General features: G+C 38.3%; 1 protein-coding gene across 12 annotated transcripts in view; it reads left to right on the top strand.

The window, feature by feature from the left end:
• MTRF1 (mitochondrial translation release factor 1) overlaps nucleotides 1-14,295 on the top strand; it is a 56,174-nt gene that overhangs the window by 29,894 nt on the left and 11,985 nt on the right. For all 12 annotated transcript variants that reach the window (XR_012010076.1, XR_012010075.1, XM_072782905.1 and 9 more), the window contains exon 8: nucleotides 12,105-12,241. Coding sequence is in view for 10 of the 12 variants with exons in the window: in XM_072782905.1 (XP_072639006.1) it covers nucleotides 12,105-12,241 (137 nt within the window). In the remaining 2 variants the exon portion in view is untranslated. The remainder of the gene's footprint in view (nucleotides 1-12,104; nucleotides 12,242-14,295) is intronic.

Raw genomic sequence — 14,295 nt, 5'->3', positions numbered from 1 at the left:
TTAGTTTCCCTGAAGTTTTCTCCTCCTTCATACAATGTCTCTGTTTCCTTTCAGTTTATTTTTTTCTGTTTCACTCTTAATTTCTGGTCAGAAAGGTCAAGGAATTCTTTACTGTCTTGATATATACACAATAACAGTGAGGTTCTAAAAACTCTTAAGTGCTTGGGTGCCACTTACCCACTAGTAAGTTTCACTTTAGGGCAGTTAGATGATTAATTCACTTTTTTATTAGGAACTCCCAAATGTCAAGGTTTGTAGATCTTTTCTAATTCACTTTCTTATTAGGAACTTCCAAATGTCAAAGATTGTAGATCTTTTCACTTGAGTAGTTTGTTTTCTCCTGAATAGGATCCTCTGAGATTACATTTAAGAGTAAGGTCAAGGTCTCACCATTTAGTAAGCAAACTTCCTTAATCCTCTTGTTTTCTTTCCCATGTCTCATATTTAATTTCCTTTGTGCCAAGTGTCAAGTCAAACTTCCCTTGTTTAATTCTCTAAAGACTATACCTTCTGCCTCCTACAGACAGAGGGAAGGGACTTAGAGATCTACTTCAGGACTTTCTGATTTTAGTCCTCAACTTCTAAGTACCTGGTGCCTCAGTTCCTGAGCCTTTCTGCTACTCAGCAGGGCAAAAAGGCTTGTTTCTGGTCAGCTATCCAACTACAAGGAGTAACGTCTCACCTTCCTCCCCACTGCTGAGTCATTTACCCTTCTTCCATAGGCTTTCTGCCTTTATATATTGTGTTTGGGGCTCTGTGCATCACCTGTTTTTATTTTGTATTTACATTTCTTTTTCTTGTTTTAGTGTCATTTTTAAAAGAAAGAGGAGGCCATCTTGAAATCAGATGTCACCTTTAAATTTTAAATTCATTGTCAGCCAATTATTATTGCTTGTTCTCTGTTTGTAATAGCAAAAGTTGATGTAGCCTAAATATCCAGCAACAGGATAATTTTATAATGCCTCTCAAGATTTCTTTGATTTTTACTCCCTAAGAAACTAAAAACTGGGGCATCTGGGTGGCTCAGTGGTTGAGCTTCTGCCTTCAGCCCAGGGTGTGATCCTGGGGTCCTGGGATCAAGTCCCACATCATGTTTCCTGCTGGGAGCCTGCTTCTCCCTCTGCCTATGTCTCTGCCTCTCTGTGTGTGTGTCTCATGAATAAATAAATAAAACCTTTAAAAAAATAAATTTAAAAAAATTTTAAAAAGAAACTGTAAACAGAATATATACACAAAAGAACAGAAAACATTTATAACCATTCCCAGTAACCACTGTTGGCATATATCTTTTTTTTTTTAATTTATTTTTTATTGGTGTTCAATTTGTGTTGGCATATATCTTTGCTGTATATCTTTTCAAATTTGCTCTTCTATGCATATAGAAATGTATCTTTTTTCACCAAAAATGAGGTGATACTTTTTGTAGTTTACCATAATTTACCTAAGAAATCCACAAATTTTTGGATACTTAGTGTGTTGTGCTTCAACCCTGTATTGTGGGATATTCTATATTATAAACTGTCCAGAATAGTAATAATGAGCTTAAGCTGAATTAAAAATTAAAATGAGAAAAAGGTAAAAGTAATAAAAATTATGACAAAAATGAACCAGAATATTTTAAAAACATATCTTTGTGCAGCTATAAATTACTGACTTTACAAAAAGTGACCAATATTTTTGTTGCCAAACTCACCTTGGGCTAAATTATTTTTTAGCCACTTAAGATCGATTCTTTGATCTAAAAGAGGCCCTAAGGCTTACCCTCAAACCTTCCCTTAGGCCATGTATTACAAGGCCTACTAGGGCTTATGAATCCATGTTATGAGCAGGTGATTTCTTAAGTCAACTGTGTACTTTGAGGTTTACTGTGACTTCAGTATCTATTGCAAAGAAAACTGAGCCTTTCTTCTAATCTGTCTACTCCACAACCCTTAGAATGGGAACTATGTCCCTGTTAGACTTGAAAGTGAGAGCTATAGGTCATTTTTCCATTTCCCTCTTTTACATGGACTCTGAAGACTCATATTTTTTTTCTAACCTAATGCTTCTATAGAACTCCATTTTTCAGCCATTGGAAGAGTGGTACCATGGGGTTACGGTTAAATGTTTGTTCAGGGAAAAGTTACCTTTTTTAGTGAAATTTATCAAATTGAGATGAAGACAAATTAATATTTTCTACTTTAAAGCAGGCTTTTTAGGGATGCCTGGGTGGCTCAGCATTTGAGCGTCTGCCTTTGGCTCAGGGAGAAGATCCCAGGATCCGGGATTGGATCCTCCCTCTACCTGTGTGTCTGCCTCTCTCTCTGTGTCTCTCATGAAGAGGTAAAAAAATATTTTAAAAAATAAATAAATAAACAAATAAAGCAGGCTTTTTAGTTTCTTACTAATTAATGAAAGTGGACTTCTGTAGTTCTTACAATGTATTCCTTCATCATCATAGATTATAGATAATCCCTAATTCTTCCAAATCAGATTTAATTTTTATATCATTTTGTACTTTTAAGATTACAGGATTTTTATTTAATCTTTGATTATGTATAATTTATTTCATCTAATCTAAGAACTATTTCATCTAATCTAAGAACCCATCAATTGAAAGAGAAATCACTATTTTGTTGCTATGAAGAAATATAAAAAATAGTACCAATTAAGTTATCATATGCCAATAAGGATAAGATGCATCTCAAGTTCAGAGATGTTAATTTTCTTTAATGGGCTATTTAGAATGATACATGGTATATTTGTTCTCATTTATAGTTGAAAATCTTTTTTTTATTTTTTTTTATTTTTTTTTATTTATGATAGTCACACAGAGAGAGAGAGAGAGAGGCAGAGACATAGGCAGAGGGAGAAGCAGGCTTCATGCCGGGAGCCTGACGTGGGATTCGATCCCGGGTCTCCAGGATCGCGCCCTGGTCCAAAGGCAGGCGCTAAACCTTTGCGCCACCCAGGGATCCCTATAATTGAAAATCTTTTAAGTAATAATGTAGTTATTTAGCAAATGTATATTAAATACCCTCTTGGTACTATTCCTACCTAGAATTTTGGAACCTCCTGTAGAGTACTGAAACAACACTGAGAGAAGTTTTTGATTTTTCAAAGTCCTTTTACAGTTTTTCACAACTCCAGCATCTTATTTCAATAGCTCTTCTAATATTCAGCCTATCTCCCCCCTACCCAAATTCTCTATTCTTAAGGGAATACTTATGATTAAATATTCCTCGGCAGAAAGTATATCAAAACATATAATGAAGTGATTCCCTTGGGAATTACTGAGCTGATAAGTAAGTCTTAAGCTAAAAATTCTGACCTTAGGCACTGGATAGGAATAGTACCAATGTATAAGCAAAACTTACTACTGGTCAGCTGAGAAGAAGAGAAATTTGAAGGAAAGCTTATGAATGTCTAGCCTTCTCGAAATGAATATTTTCATATCTTTTGGGTGGTGCAAAAAGAATACCAGATTCAAGACAGCTCCAGGCAAATGCCTGAAGATGAAAGCAAGTTGGTGCCCCAGCCCAAACACATGACTGCAGTAAAGCAGATAAGAGAAAACCAATAGAGGTGAAGCCTAGGCATTCCTACTAAAAATATTAGCAAGTATAGATTGTAGCTTACTTAGGGTGAAAACATAATTTGGGGAGTAGAATTTTGTTTTGTTTTTGGAGAGTAGAATTTTGTAGGAATTTTTTAAAATTTCCACCAAAATAGTTGCCATAAACAACTTAGCTGGCCTAAGCTAATATGGTTTTTGGCTTTTGTGGTTCAGAAAGAAAAGTACTTTTCACCTCTAATGTACCTGAGAGCAGGATGAGAAACAAACCTTCAGGGTGATAGCTGTAAAGTTAAGAATAGCACAACCTGAAATTTGAAGGGTCACTATTTCAGGTCCAGATTTGGGCTAAAAGCCACACAAACCCAGAAGTTGGCTAATGAAAATATGTATGATTAGATGTGGGATTAGCTGAATACAGAGCCAGGACAACTGAGAAACATTCATTCTAAAGTCTCCCTTGTAAAGAGTTTTAAATGATTTCTTTTCATTGCTTTCTATACAAAATCGACCCTTGAACAACATGGAAATTAGGGGTGCCAACCCCCCCAACTCTTGGCAGTCAAAAATACACAACTTTTGACTATCTTAAAATTTAATTACTAATAGCCTACTGTTGACCAAAAGCCATGCCAATATCATAAATAGTGATTAACACATATTTTGAGTTGTATACTGCATTCTTATAATAAATTAAGCTAGAAGAAAGGTTATTAAGAAAATCAAAAGGAAGAGAAAATACATTTATAATACTATACTATAAAAAGAATTTATATAAGTGAACTTGTGCAGTTCAAACGAGTGTTGTTCAAGGGTCAACTGTTTATTCATTTTTATTTTTCTCTTTTCATTGTATTTATTTTTAATTGCCATGTAATTAACTTAGTGGTATGTTAGTTTCAAATATATAATGTAGTGTGTATATATATGTAACGTATATATAGTAATTTAACAATTTTATACATTATTCAGTGCTCATCACATTAAGTGTACTCTTAATCCCCATCACCTACAACCCCTCTGGTAACCACCATTTTGCTCTAAATATTTAAGAGTCTGGTTTTTTGCCTCCATTTTTCTTTGTTTTGTTTCTTAAATTCCATATATGAATGAAATCATATGGTATTTACCTTTCTCCGACTGACTTATTTTGCTTAGCATCATACACTGTAGCTCTGTCCACATCATTGCAAGTGGCAAGATTTCATTCTTTTTGATGGCTGAGTAATAATATTCCATTGTATATATTTGCCACATCTTTGTTATCCATTCATCAGTCAGTGGACATTTGGCCTCTTCCAAGTTTGACTATTGTTGATAATGCTGCTATAAACATTGGCATGCATGTACCCTTTCCAGTCTGTATTTTTGTATCCTTTGGGTAGATACCTAGTAGTGCAATTGCTGGATCAAAGGGTACTTCTATTTTTAACTCTTTGAGGAACTTCCATACTGTTTCCCACTGTGGCTGCACCAGTTTGCGTGCCAAACAACAATGTAAGAGGGTTCCCCTCTCTCCGCATCCTTTCCAACACCTGTTGTTTCTTGTGTTGTTAATTTTAGCCATCCTGACAAGTGTGAGGTGGTATCTCATCATGGTTTTGATTTGTATTTCCCTGATGATGAGTGATGTTAAGCATCTTTTCATGTGTCTGTTAGCCATCTGAATGTCTTCTTTGCAAAAACGTCTATTCCTATCTTCTGCCCATTTTTTAACTGGATAATTTGTTTTTCAGGGTGTTGAGTTTGGTAAGTTCTTTATAGATTTTGGGTACTAACCTTTTATCAGATAATGTCATTTGCAAATATCCTCTCTCATTCTGTAGGCTGCCTTTTAGTTTTGTTGATTGTTTCCTTTGCTGTGCAGAAGCTTTTTTATCTTGATGATGTCCCATGATTTCATTTATGCTTTTGTTTTCCTTGCCTCCAGAGACATGTCTAGTGAGAAGTTGCAGCAGCCGAGGTCAGAGAGATTGCTGCCTGTGTTCTCCTCTAGGATTTTGATGGGTTTCTGTCTTACATTTAAGTCTTTCATCCATTTTGAATTTATCTTTGTGTACTGGCACAAAAGGAGACATAGATCAACGGTACAGAATAGGGGTTGCATTAAATATGTAGATGGCTTTGGGTAGTATAGACATTTTAACAATGTTCTTCCAATTCAGGAGCATGGAATGTTTTTCCGTTTCTTTGTGTCCTCTTCAATTTCTTTCATAAATGTTCCATAGTTTCCAGAGTATAGATCTTTTACATCTTGGTTAGGTTTATTCCTAGGTATCCCTATGGATTTTGGTGCAATTGTAAATGGGATCAATTCCATGATTTCTTTTTTTATTTATTTATTTTTTATTGGTGTTCAATTTGTCAGCACATAGAATAACACCCAGTGCTCATCCCGTCAAGTGCCCACCTCAGTGCCCATCACCCAGTCACCCCCACCCCCTGCCCACCTCCCCTTCCACCACCCCTAGTTCGTTTCCCAGAGTTAGGAGTCTTTCATGTTCTGTCTCCCTTTCTGATATTTCCCACCTAGTTTTTCTCCTTTCCCCTTTATTCCCTCTCACTACTTTTTATATTCCCCAAATGAATGAGACCATATAATGTTTGTCCTTCTCCGATTGACTTATTTCACTCAGCATAATACCCTCCAGTTCCATCCACATCGAAGCAAATGGTAGGTATTTGTCGTTTCTAATGGCTGAGGAATATTCCATCGTATACATAGACCACATCTTTATCCATTCATCTTTTGATAATCCCTTGATTTCTTTTTCTGCTGCTTCGTTGTTGGTGTATACAAATGCAACGAATTTCTGCATGTTGATGACTTTGCTGAATTCCTATATCAGTTCTAGCAATCTTTTGGTGGAGTCCTTTGGGTTTTCTATATAGAGTATAACATCTGCAAATAGTGAGAATTTGATTTCTTCCTTGCCAATTTGGATGCTATTTATTTCTTTCTGTTGTCTGATTGCTAGGATTTATAGTACTATGTTAAACAACAGTGGTGAGAATGGACATCCCTGTCTTATTCCGGTCCTCTCAGTTTTTCCCTATTGGGGATAATACTAGCTATGGGTCTTTCATTCTTGGCTTTTATGATGTTGAGGTATGTTTCATCTAAGCCTACTTTGTTGAGGGTTTTTATCAAGAATGGATTCTGTATTTTGGCAAATGCTTTTTTTCTGCATCTTTTAAGAGAATCATATGGTTCTTATCCTTTCTTTTATTAATGTAGTATATCATGTTAATTGATTTGCAGATGTTGAACTACCTCTGCAGCCCAAGAATAAATCCCACTTGAGTGTGGTGAATAATCCTCTTAGTATACTGTTGGATCTAATTTGCTAGTATCTGGCTGAGAATTTTTGCATCATGTTCATCAGGGATATTGGCCCGTAAGTGTCCTTATCAGAATGGGTTCTTTGGTTTTGGAATCAAGGTAATGTTGGCCTCATAGAATGAATTTGGAAGTTTTCCTTCTATTTCTGTTTTCAGTTTTTTGGGGGAGAGGGTTAAGATTTTTTTTTTTTATTCATGAGAGACACACACAGGCAGAGAGGCAGAGACAGGCAGAGGAAGAAGCAGGCTCCCTGAGGGGAGCCTGATGTGGGACTCGATCCCAGGACCCTAGGATCATGCCCTGAACCGAAGGCAGAAGCTCAACCACTGAGCCACCCAGGTGCCTTCCATTTCTGTTTTTTGGAAGTTTCAGAAGAATGAGTATTAATTCTTCTTTAAATGTTTGGTAGAATTTCCCTGGCCCTGGACTTGGACTTTTTGTTGGGAGATTTTAATTACTGATTTGATTTAGTTACTGCTTATAGGTCTGTTCAAATTTTCTATTCTTGTTTCAGTTTTAGTAGTTTGTACATTTCTAGGAATTTGTCTACTTCTTCCAGATTGCCCAGTTCATTGGCATATAATTGCTCATAATATTGTGTTATAATTGTTTTCATTTCTGTGGTATTGCTTATGATCTCTTCTCTTTTATCCAAGATTTTGTTTATTTGGGTGCTTTCTCTTTTCTTTTTGATAAGTCTAGCTAAGGGTTTATCAATTTTATTGATTCTTTCAAAGAACCAGCTCTTAGTTTTGTTGATCTGTTCTACTGTTTTTTGTTTGTTTGTTTTTATATCATTTATTTCTGTTCTAATATTTATTTCCCTTCTGCTGGCTTTAGGCTTTATTTTCTGTTCCTTTTCTAACTCCTTTAGGTGTAAGGTTACGTTGTTTACTTGAGACTTTTCTTGCTTCTTGAAGTAGGCCTGTATTGCAATATACTTTCCTTTGAGGACTGCCTTTGCTGAATTTCAGTGGTTTTTGACTGTCATGTTTTCATTTTCATTTGCTTCCATGTATTTTTAAAAATTTCTTCTTACATTCTTGGTTAACCCATTGATTCTTTAGTAGGATGTTTCTTTCACCTACATGCATTTGTGGTCTTTCTAAATTTTTTCTTGTGGTTGACTTCAAGATTCATAGCATTGTGGTCGGAAACTATGTATGGTATGACCTCAGTCTCTTTGTATTTGTTGAGGACTGATTTGTGACCCACTATGTGATCTGTCCTGCAGAATGTTCTGTGTGCACTCGTAAAGAATGTGTATTCTGCTTTAGGATGGAATGTTCTGAATATAAGAAGTTATATTAAGTCCATCTGGCCCAGTGTGTCATTCAAAGCCCTTGTTTCCTTGTTGATTTTCTACTTAGATGATCTGTCCACTGCTGTGAGTGGGGTATTAAAGTCCCCTACAATTGTTGTATTATTATCAATTAGTTTGTGTTTGCTATTTATTGATTTACATATTTGGGTGCTCCCAAGTTGGGGACATAAATATTTATAATTGTTAAATATTCCTGATGGATAGACTCCTTATTTATGATAGAGTATCCTTCTTCATCTCTTGGTACAGTCTTTGGTTTAGCTCTAATTTGTCAGATATAAGTATGGCTTTCTTTTGATGTCCATTAGCATGCCACATATTTCTCCATCCCTTCACTTTTAATTTGTAAATGTCTTTGGGTCTAAAATGAGTCTCTTATAGGCAGCATATAGATGGGTCCTCCTTTTTATCCATTCTAACACCCTATGTCTTTTAATTGGAGCATTTAGTCCATTTACATTCAGAGTAATTCTTGATGAATATGAATTTAGTGTCCATTGTGTTACCTGTAAAGTTGGTGTTTCTGATGGTGTTCTCTCTTCCTTTCTAGTTTTTGTTACTTTTGGTCTTTTTTTCCCTGCTCAAAGAGTCCTCTTTAGTATTTTTGCAGGGTTAGTTTAGTGGTCACAAACTCCTTTAGTTTTTGCTTGTCTCGGAACTCTTTATCTCTCCTTCTATTCTGAATGACAGCTTTGCTGGATAAAATATTCTCGGCTGCATATTTTTCCCATTCAGCAATTAAATATATCCTGCTAGTCCTGTCTGGCCTGTCAGGTTTCTGTGGATAGATCTGTTGGGAATCTGAGATGTCTTCCCTTGTAGGTTAAGGATATTTTTCCCTTGCTTTCAGAATTCGCTCCTTATTCGTGTATTTTGTGAATTTGACTATGATATGTCTTAGTGATGACTAGCTTTTGTTGAATTTAATGGGAGTTCTCTGTGCTTCTTGGATTTTGATGTCTGTTTTCCTTCCCCATATTAGGGAAGTTTTTAGCTATAATTTGCTCAACTAAACCTTCTGCCCCCTTTTCTTCTTCTGGGACTCCTATGATACAAGTGTTATAATGCTTTAAAGAGTCACTGAGTTCCCTAACTCTGACTCTACATTCATGATCTAATACCTTTCTTTCCCTCTTTTCAGCTTCATTATTTTCCATAATTTTATCTTCTGTATCTATATCCTTGGTTTCATCCATCTTCATTATCATTGCATCCAGTCAGTTTTGCATCTTGGTTATGGCATTTTTTATTTTAGCTTGACCAGGTTTTTAATTCTATTATCTCTGCAGTAAGGGATTCTCTGGTGTCTTCTATGCTTTTCTCAGCTCAGTATCCCTTATAAGTTGTTTTAAATTCTTGGTTCAGGCATCTTATATCTGTATTGATTAAATCCCTGGCCGTTACTTCTTCCTATTCTTTCTTTTGGGATGAATTCCTCCCATCTTGTCATTTTGTCTAGATCACTGTTTTTTGTTTGTTTGTCTTTGCGTGTGATTGTTAGGAAAGCCTGTTATATTCCTGCTCCTGACAGTAATGGCTATATTAAGAAGAGGTCCAAAAAAAAAAAAAAAAAAGAAAAAGAAAAAGAAAAAGGGACCTATACTGTCTTGGGCCTGGTCCTTCAGGTGTTTCAGAGTGTGCACTCTGCTGTTTTGTTTTGGCTGCTCCTTCCCTCAGGTGAATCCTCTGCAGTTTCTCCTTGCCTGCAGTGAGGGGTGTTTAGGCCTTTCCTGGTGTGTGGCAAGGTTTTAACTAGGTGTGTTTTGGTCTGTTGTTGATGTTTTGTTTTTTGTTTTGTTGTTTTTTAATAAGCTAGATCCAGGGCCACCTGGGTGGCTCAGTCAGCTAAGCATCTGCCTTTGGCTCAAGTCATGATCCCAGGGTCCTGGAATTGGGCCCTGCTTGGGGCTCCCTGCTCAGCCAGGGAGCCTGTGTCTCCCTCTCCCTCTGCCTTTCCCTCTGCTTGTGTGCATGCGGTATCTCTCTCTGCACCTGTCGAATAAGTAAATAAAATCTTAAAAAAGAAAAAAGAAGAAGAAGATAGATCCTATTTCCCCTAGAGCTGAAGGTTTGCAGCACTATGTGATCAGTAGCCTTAGTGCCCTTGAGGAGATTGTGCTGGTGTTCTGGGGTGGGGCCTGCTGTGCTGAGTCTCAGGTGGACTTGCCCTGCTGGCGACAAACCTGCAGGGCGGGGCTTGGTGTAGGCGTCCACTGGGGGGAGCTGTGTTGCTCACCGGAGTCAGGCCGAGCTGACTGGCAGGGGAGAAAATTGCATCGCCCAGCTCTCTCCTGGAGCTCTCCTGGAGCAGGGGGTTCCCACCAGCCCCCTTCTGGAGGTCCTCAGTCACCTCACAACCCCATCACCCCTCTTGTGTCTCCGGCTCCCATCAGATCCCTGCCTTTACCCTGTTTATATCAGAGCTGCCCGCCTGCTAGGGGGCACCCTGCTCCTCTGTGTTTGAGCTCAGGCACTGGGCTGCATTTCAGAACTCCACATCTTAGGGACCCACGCTGCTCCTCTGGGGGAAGGTCTCGCCACATTGTGGCTGGTGCCACTTTGTCCCAGAAATGCAGTCAGTCACACAGCCACACAGTGGTTTATGGGAAAGCGCAGCTAAAAGGTTTGTTGCCCTCAGATGGTGTCTGTTCCCATGTAGGGAACAGGGACCACATCAGCGCTGCTAGTTCTGTCCCCTGAGAGGCCGAGCCAGCACTCCCAGGTGCACTCCAAGAAGGGGAGCTGGTCCCCCCATGGGATCCAGGGGATCCTCAGACCACGCTACCCACCTCCAGGTCTCCACCCTCCCTTCCCACCAGAGCACCACAAAGCACAACCCCACCGATGGCACAATCTCCTAAATCTTCTGGCTTTGCACTCAGTTGCTCATAAAAACTAGTTGTATACAGCCCCTCTCCTTTTCCCAGTCACTGGTTTTGGGAAATAGTTTTTTGTGTGCAGTCCCTGGCCTGTTGCTTCTCTCTCTCTCTCTCTGTCTCTCTCTCTCTCTCCCCCTCTCTCCCCCCCCCCCCTCCATGTTTGGGGCTCCCTCCTGTCCACAGCACCTCCCAGCTCTTCTCTCCCCCAGATCAACTCTCCACAGCTCCTACCTAACACAAGGTGGCCGTTTCCCTACCTGTAGATGTGCAGTTTATGCTCTCAGTCCTCAGATCAATTTCTTGGGTGTTCAGATGATTAGATATTTATCTAGCTGTGTTTGAGGGGTGAGGCAAGCTTAGGGTTCGCCTACCCCTCCACTAATCTAATTCCTAAATACATACATTTATAAATACCTATCTGCGCACACACACACACACACACACACACCATGTCTTCTTTATCCATTCATCTGTTGATGGACACATGGGTTGTATAAAGTCATTCTTAAAACATCAGCTCTGTGTGAATTTGTGGTTTAACGGGGAAAAGCTGAGTGCCCCTTGACTAAAACAGAGACTGGAGCAGCACTGCATGGGGGTGGCAGTAGTTCACTCTCTGCAGGGCGGGCTGTCGTCTGAATGAGCTGGGATGGAGAGGCAGAGCTGTGGGACTGAAAGGATGTGTAACCATCTGCAGATGCTACTGCCTTCAGTCTTCTCCTCTGAAATATCTTACTCAGATATCAGAATCTAAATAGCCAAGCTACTGCTTTTACCATCATGATGGTAAAAAGATAGATACAGCTTCTAAAGTATGCTAAGTCTAAAATTGTTGTAATCCCTTGTGATCTTTTCCTGATTAACCTTTCCCCCTTTAAAATGTTCCTGAGGTCTGTCCTTTTTTTTTTTTTTCCAGTTTTATTGAGGTATAATTGACATCTCTGTTCTGTCTTAATTTGGCTTTTGTAGGCTTACAGTAGACCTCTGATCCTTGTTATTTTTCAGGGCTTGTAGTAGAATGCCAACAAGAACGTTCACAGATTAAAAATAAAGAAATAGCTTTGCGAGTGTTGAGAGCTAGACTCTACCAACAGATTATTGAGAAAGACAAGTGTCAGCAACAAAGTACTAGAAAACTGCAGGTAAGATTTATATAGTATAAATAAATAAGTATAAAGAACTGTGGGGTGCCTGGCTGCTTCAGTCCGAAGAGCATATGATTCTTGATCTTGGGCTCATGAGTTCGGGTCCCATGTTAACTGTAGAGATTGTGTAAAATTAAAAAAGTAATAATAATGCCTCTGCAAAAAAGTCATCATTTTGTGTAGAAAGTGTAGTCTTTGTTCTGGATCAAATGGGAATATCTTATAGCATAGGGAAACATGCTTATTTGTTAAAAAGCAATAATTTCATTGTATATGGGCTAACAGATTATGGCTCAATTTGGAGTGCCGGTTTGCACGTAAATAGATCAGGTATGCATAAACTCAGAATTTATTTCCCAATTGTTTCCCTCCAGTGTTTGTATCATGACTGTCTTGAGGGGAGGTTAGGTTAAAAGATAAAATAACTCTCTGGAAATTAGGAGATTTGCAGGTTTGGTTTTTTTTTTTTTTAAAGATTTTATTTATTTACTCATGAAAGACACAGGCAGAGGGAGAAGCAGGCTCCATGCAGGGAGCCCGATGTGGGACTCGATCCTGGGTCTCCAGGATCACGCCCTGGACTGAAGGCGGCGCCAAACCACTGAGCCACCCGGGCTCCCCAGATTTGCAGATTTTTAATTGAAGAACCTATGCTGTTGTTAAAACTCTGGGATCAAAAGTAAATGGCACTGCAGAAAAACTGGTAATGGTGATTGCTGATTAGATGTGGGGACAAAGGGTAGAAGAGAGATTTCCACTGTAGATATCTTTTATACTTTCTGAATTTTGTACTGTATTAATATATAGTATTATTTATTCAAATATATAGATAAATGCTAAGCAAAATGAATAAATGTCATTGTTTTTAAGTAAACAAATTATAGAATTTTAAATTCTAAAAAATGTAAAGTTGGTCTTAGAGATTGGAAGAGAAAGTGGAATAACTGCTTTTGTGTTGTTTGCGGATGGGTGTGCTACACTAAATTTGGAAAACTTTGTGGCCTTTTAGGATAATGAATTATATCAACTTAAACATTAATTATCCTTTTGGCCTAGATGTCCTGATCATCTCACACTTTTTCCCTTCTAGCTTTCTTTACCCACATTCTAACTTCCGAATATTGAAAGTGACAGGATTAATGGAATACTAATCCTCTGTGGTAATCCTAGATTGTTGTACAGCATCAGTATACACGTATGCAGATAGGAATGCTCATTCACAAACCATTGCTTCTTGGCACATGAGTGATAGCAGAAACACTAAGAACTCAGTGACATTTGACCTGATAAAAGATATTGGGACTTACTTGCTATTTGGCATTGCAGTACCAGATGTTTCACGTAGTAATTTTTAAAATAAGTAATTCATATTTGGCCTAGTGCAAATCGTGTGTGTGTGTGTGTGTGTCTTCAGAAATTCTTGTTTTGGGCCCCAGAAAAGACCTCCATGCCTCCCAATTAGCTTCTCCATCCGTGTGAAACCCTTTAGTAGCTATTTCTAATGCTTAGATATGATATATCTAATATATTACTAATATATCCAGTAGCTTTTATAAGGAAGGCATTATGTCAGGTTTTCAACCTTGGCTCCATTTATCACCTACAAAGCTTTGTCCATGCTTCAGGCCCCACCCTCCAAGAGTCTGATATAACTGATTTGGGTGAAAGCCTGGGCATTAATTTGATGCTTTGGGTTAGTAGTTCCCATACCTAACTGGTTGCAGAAAGGATGGCCTGGGAATGTTCTAAAAAGCCATAATCCCTGATTTGGTATATCCAAGGTTAGACTTTAAAATCTTTAATTTTTTTTTTTAAGATTTTATTTACCTGAGAGAGAAAGAGAGAATGAATGAACAGGGGTAGGGAGAAGCAGAATCCCCATTGAGCAGAGAGCCCAGTACAGGACTCCATCCCAGGACCCTGGGATCATGACCTGAGCCGAAGGCAGATGCTTACCTGACCAGGCACCCCTGTAACTTTTCTTCTTAACCCCTCAAGCAAATGATATGAGACTAAATTAAGTATAGCTGACCATCAGAAGAAGTTTTAAA

Source organism: Canis lupus, chromosome 17, assembly GCF_048164855.1.
Source record: "Canis lupus baileyi chromosome 17, mCanLup2.hap1, whole genome shotgun sequence".
NCBI lineage: Eukaryota > Metazoa > Chordata > Mammalia > Carnivora > Canidae > Canis > Canis lupus.
Note: the sequence above shows the minus strand (reverse complement) of the source record. Positions and strands in the feature narration are given on the sequence as shown.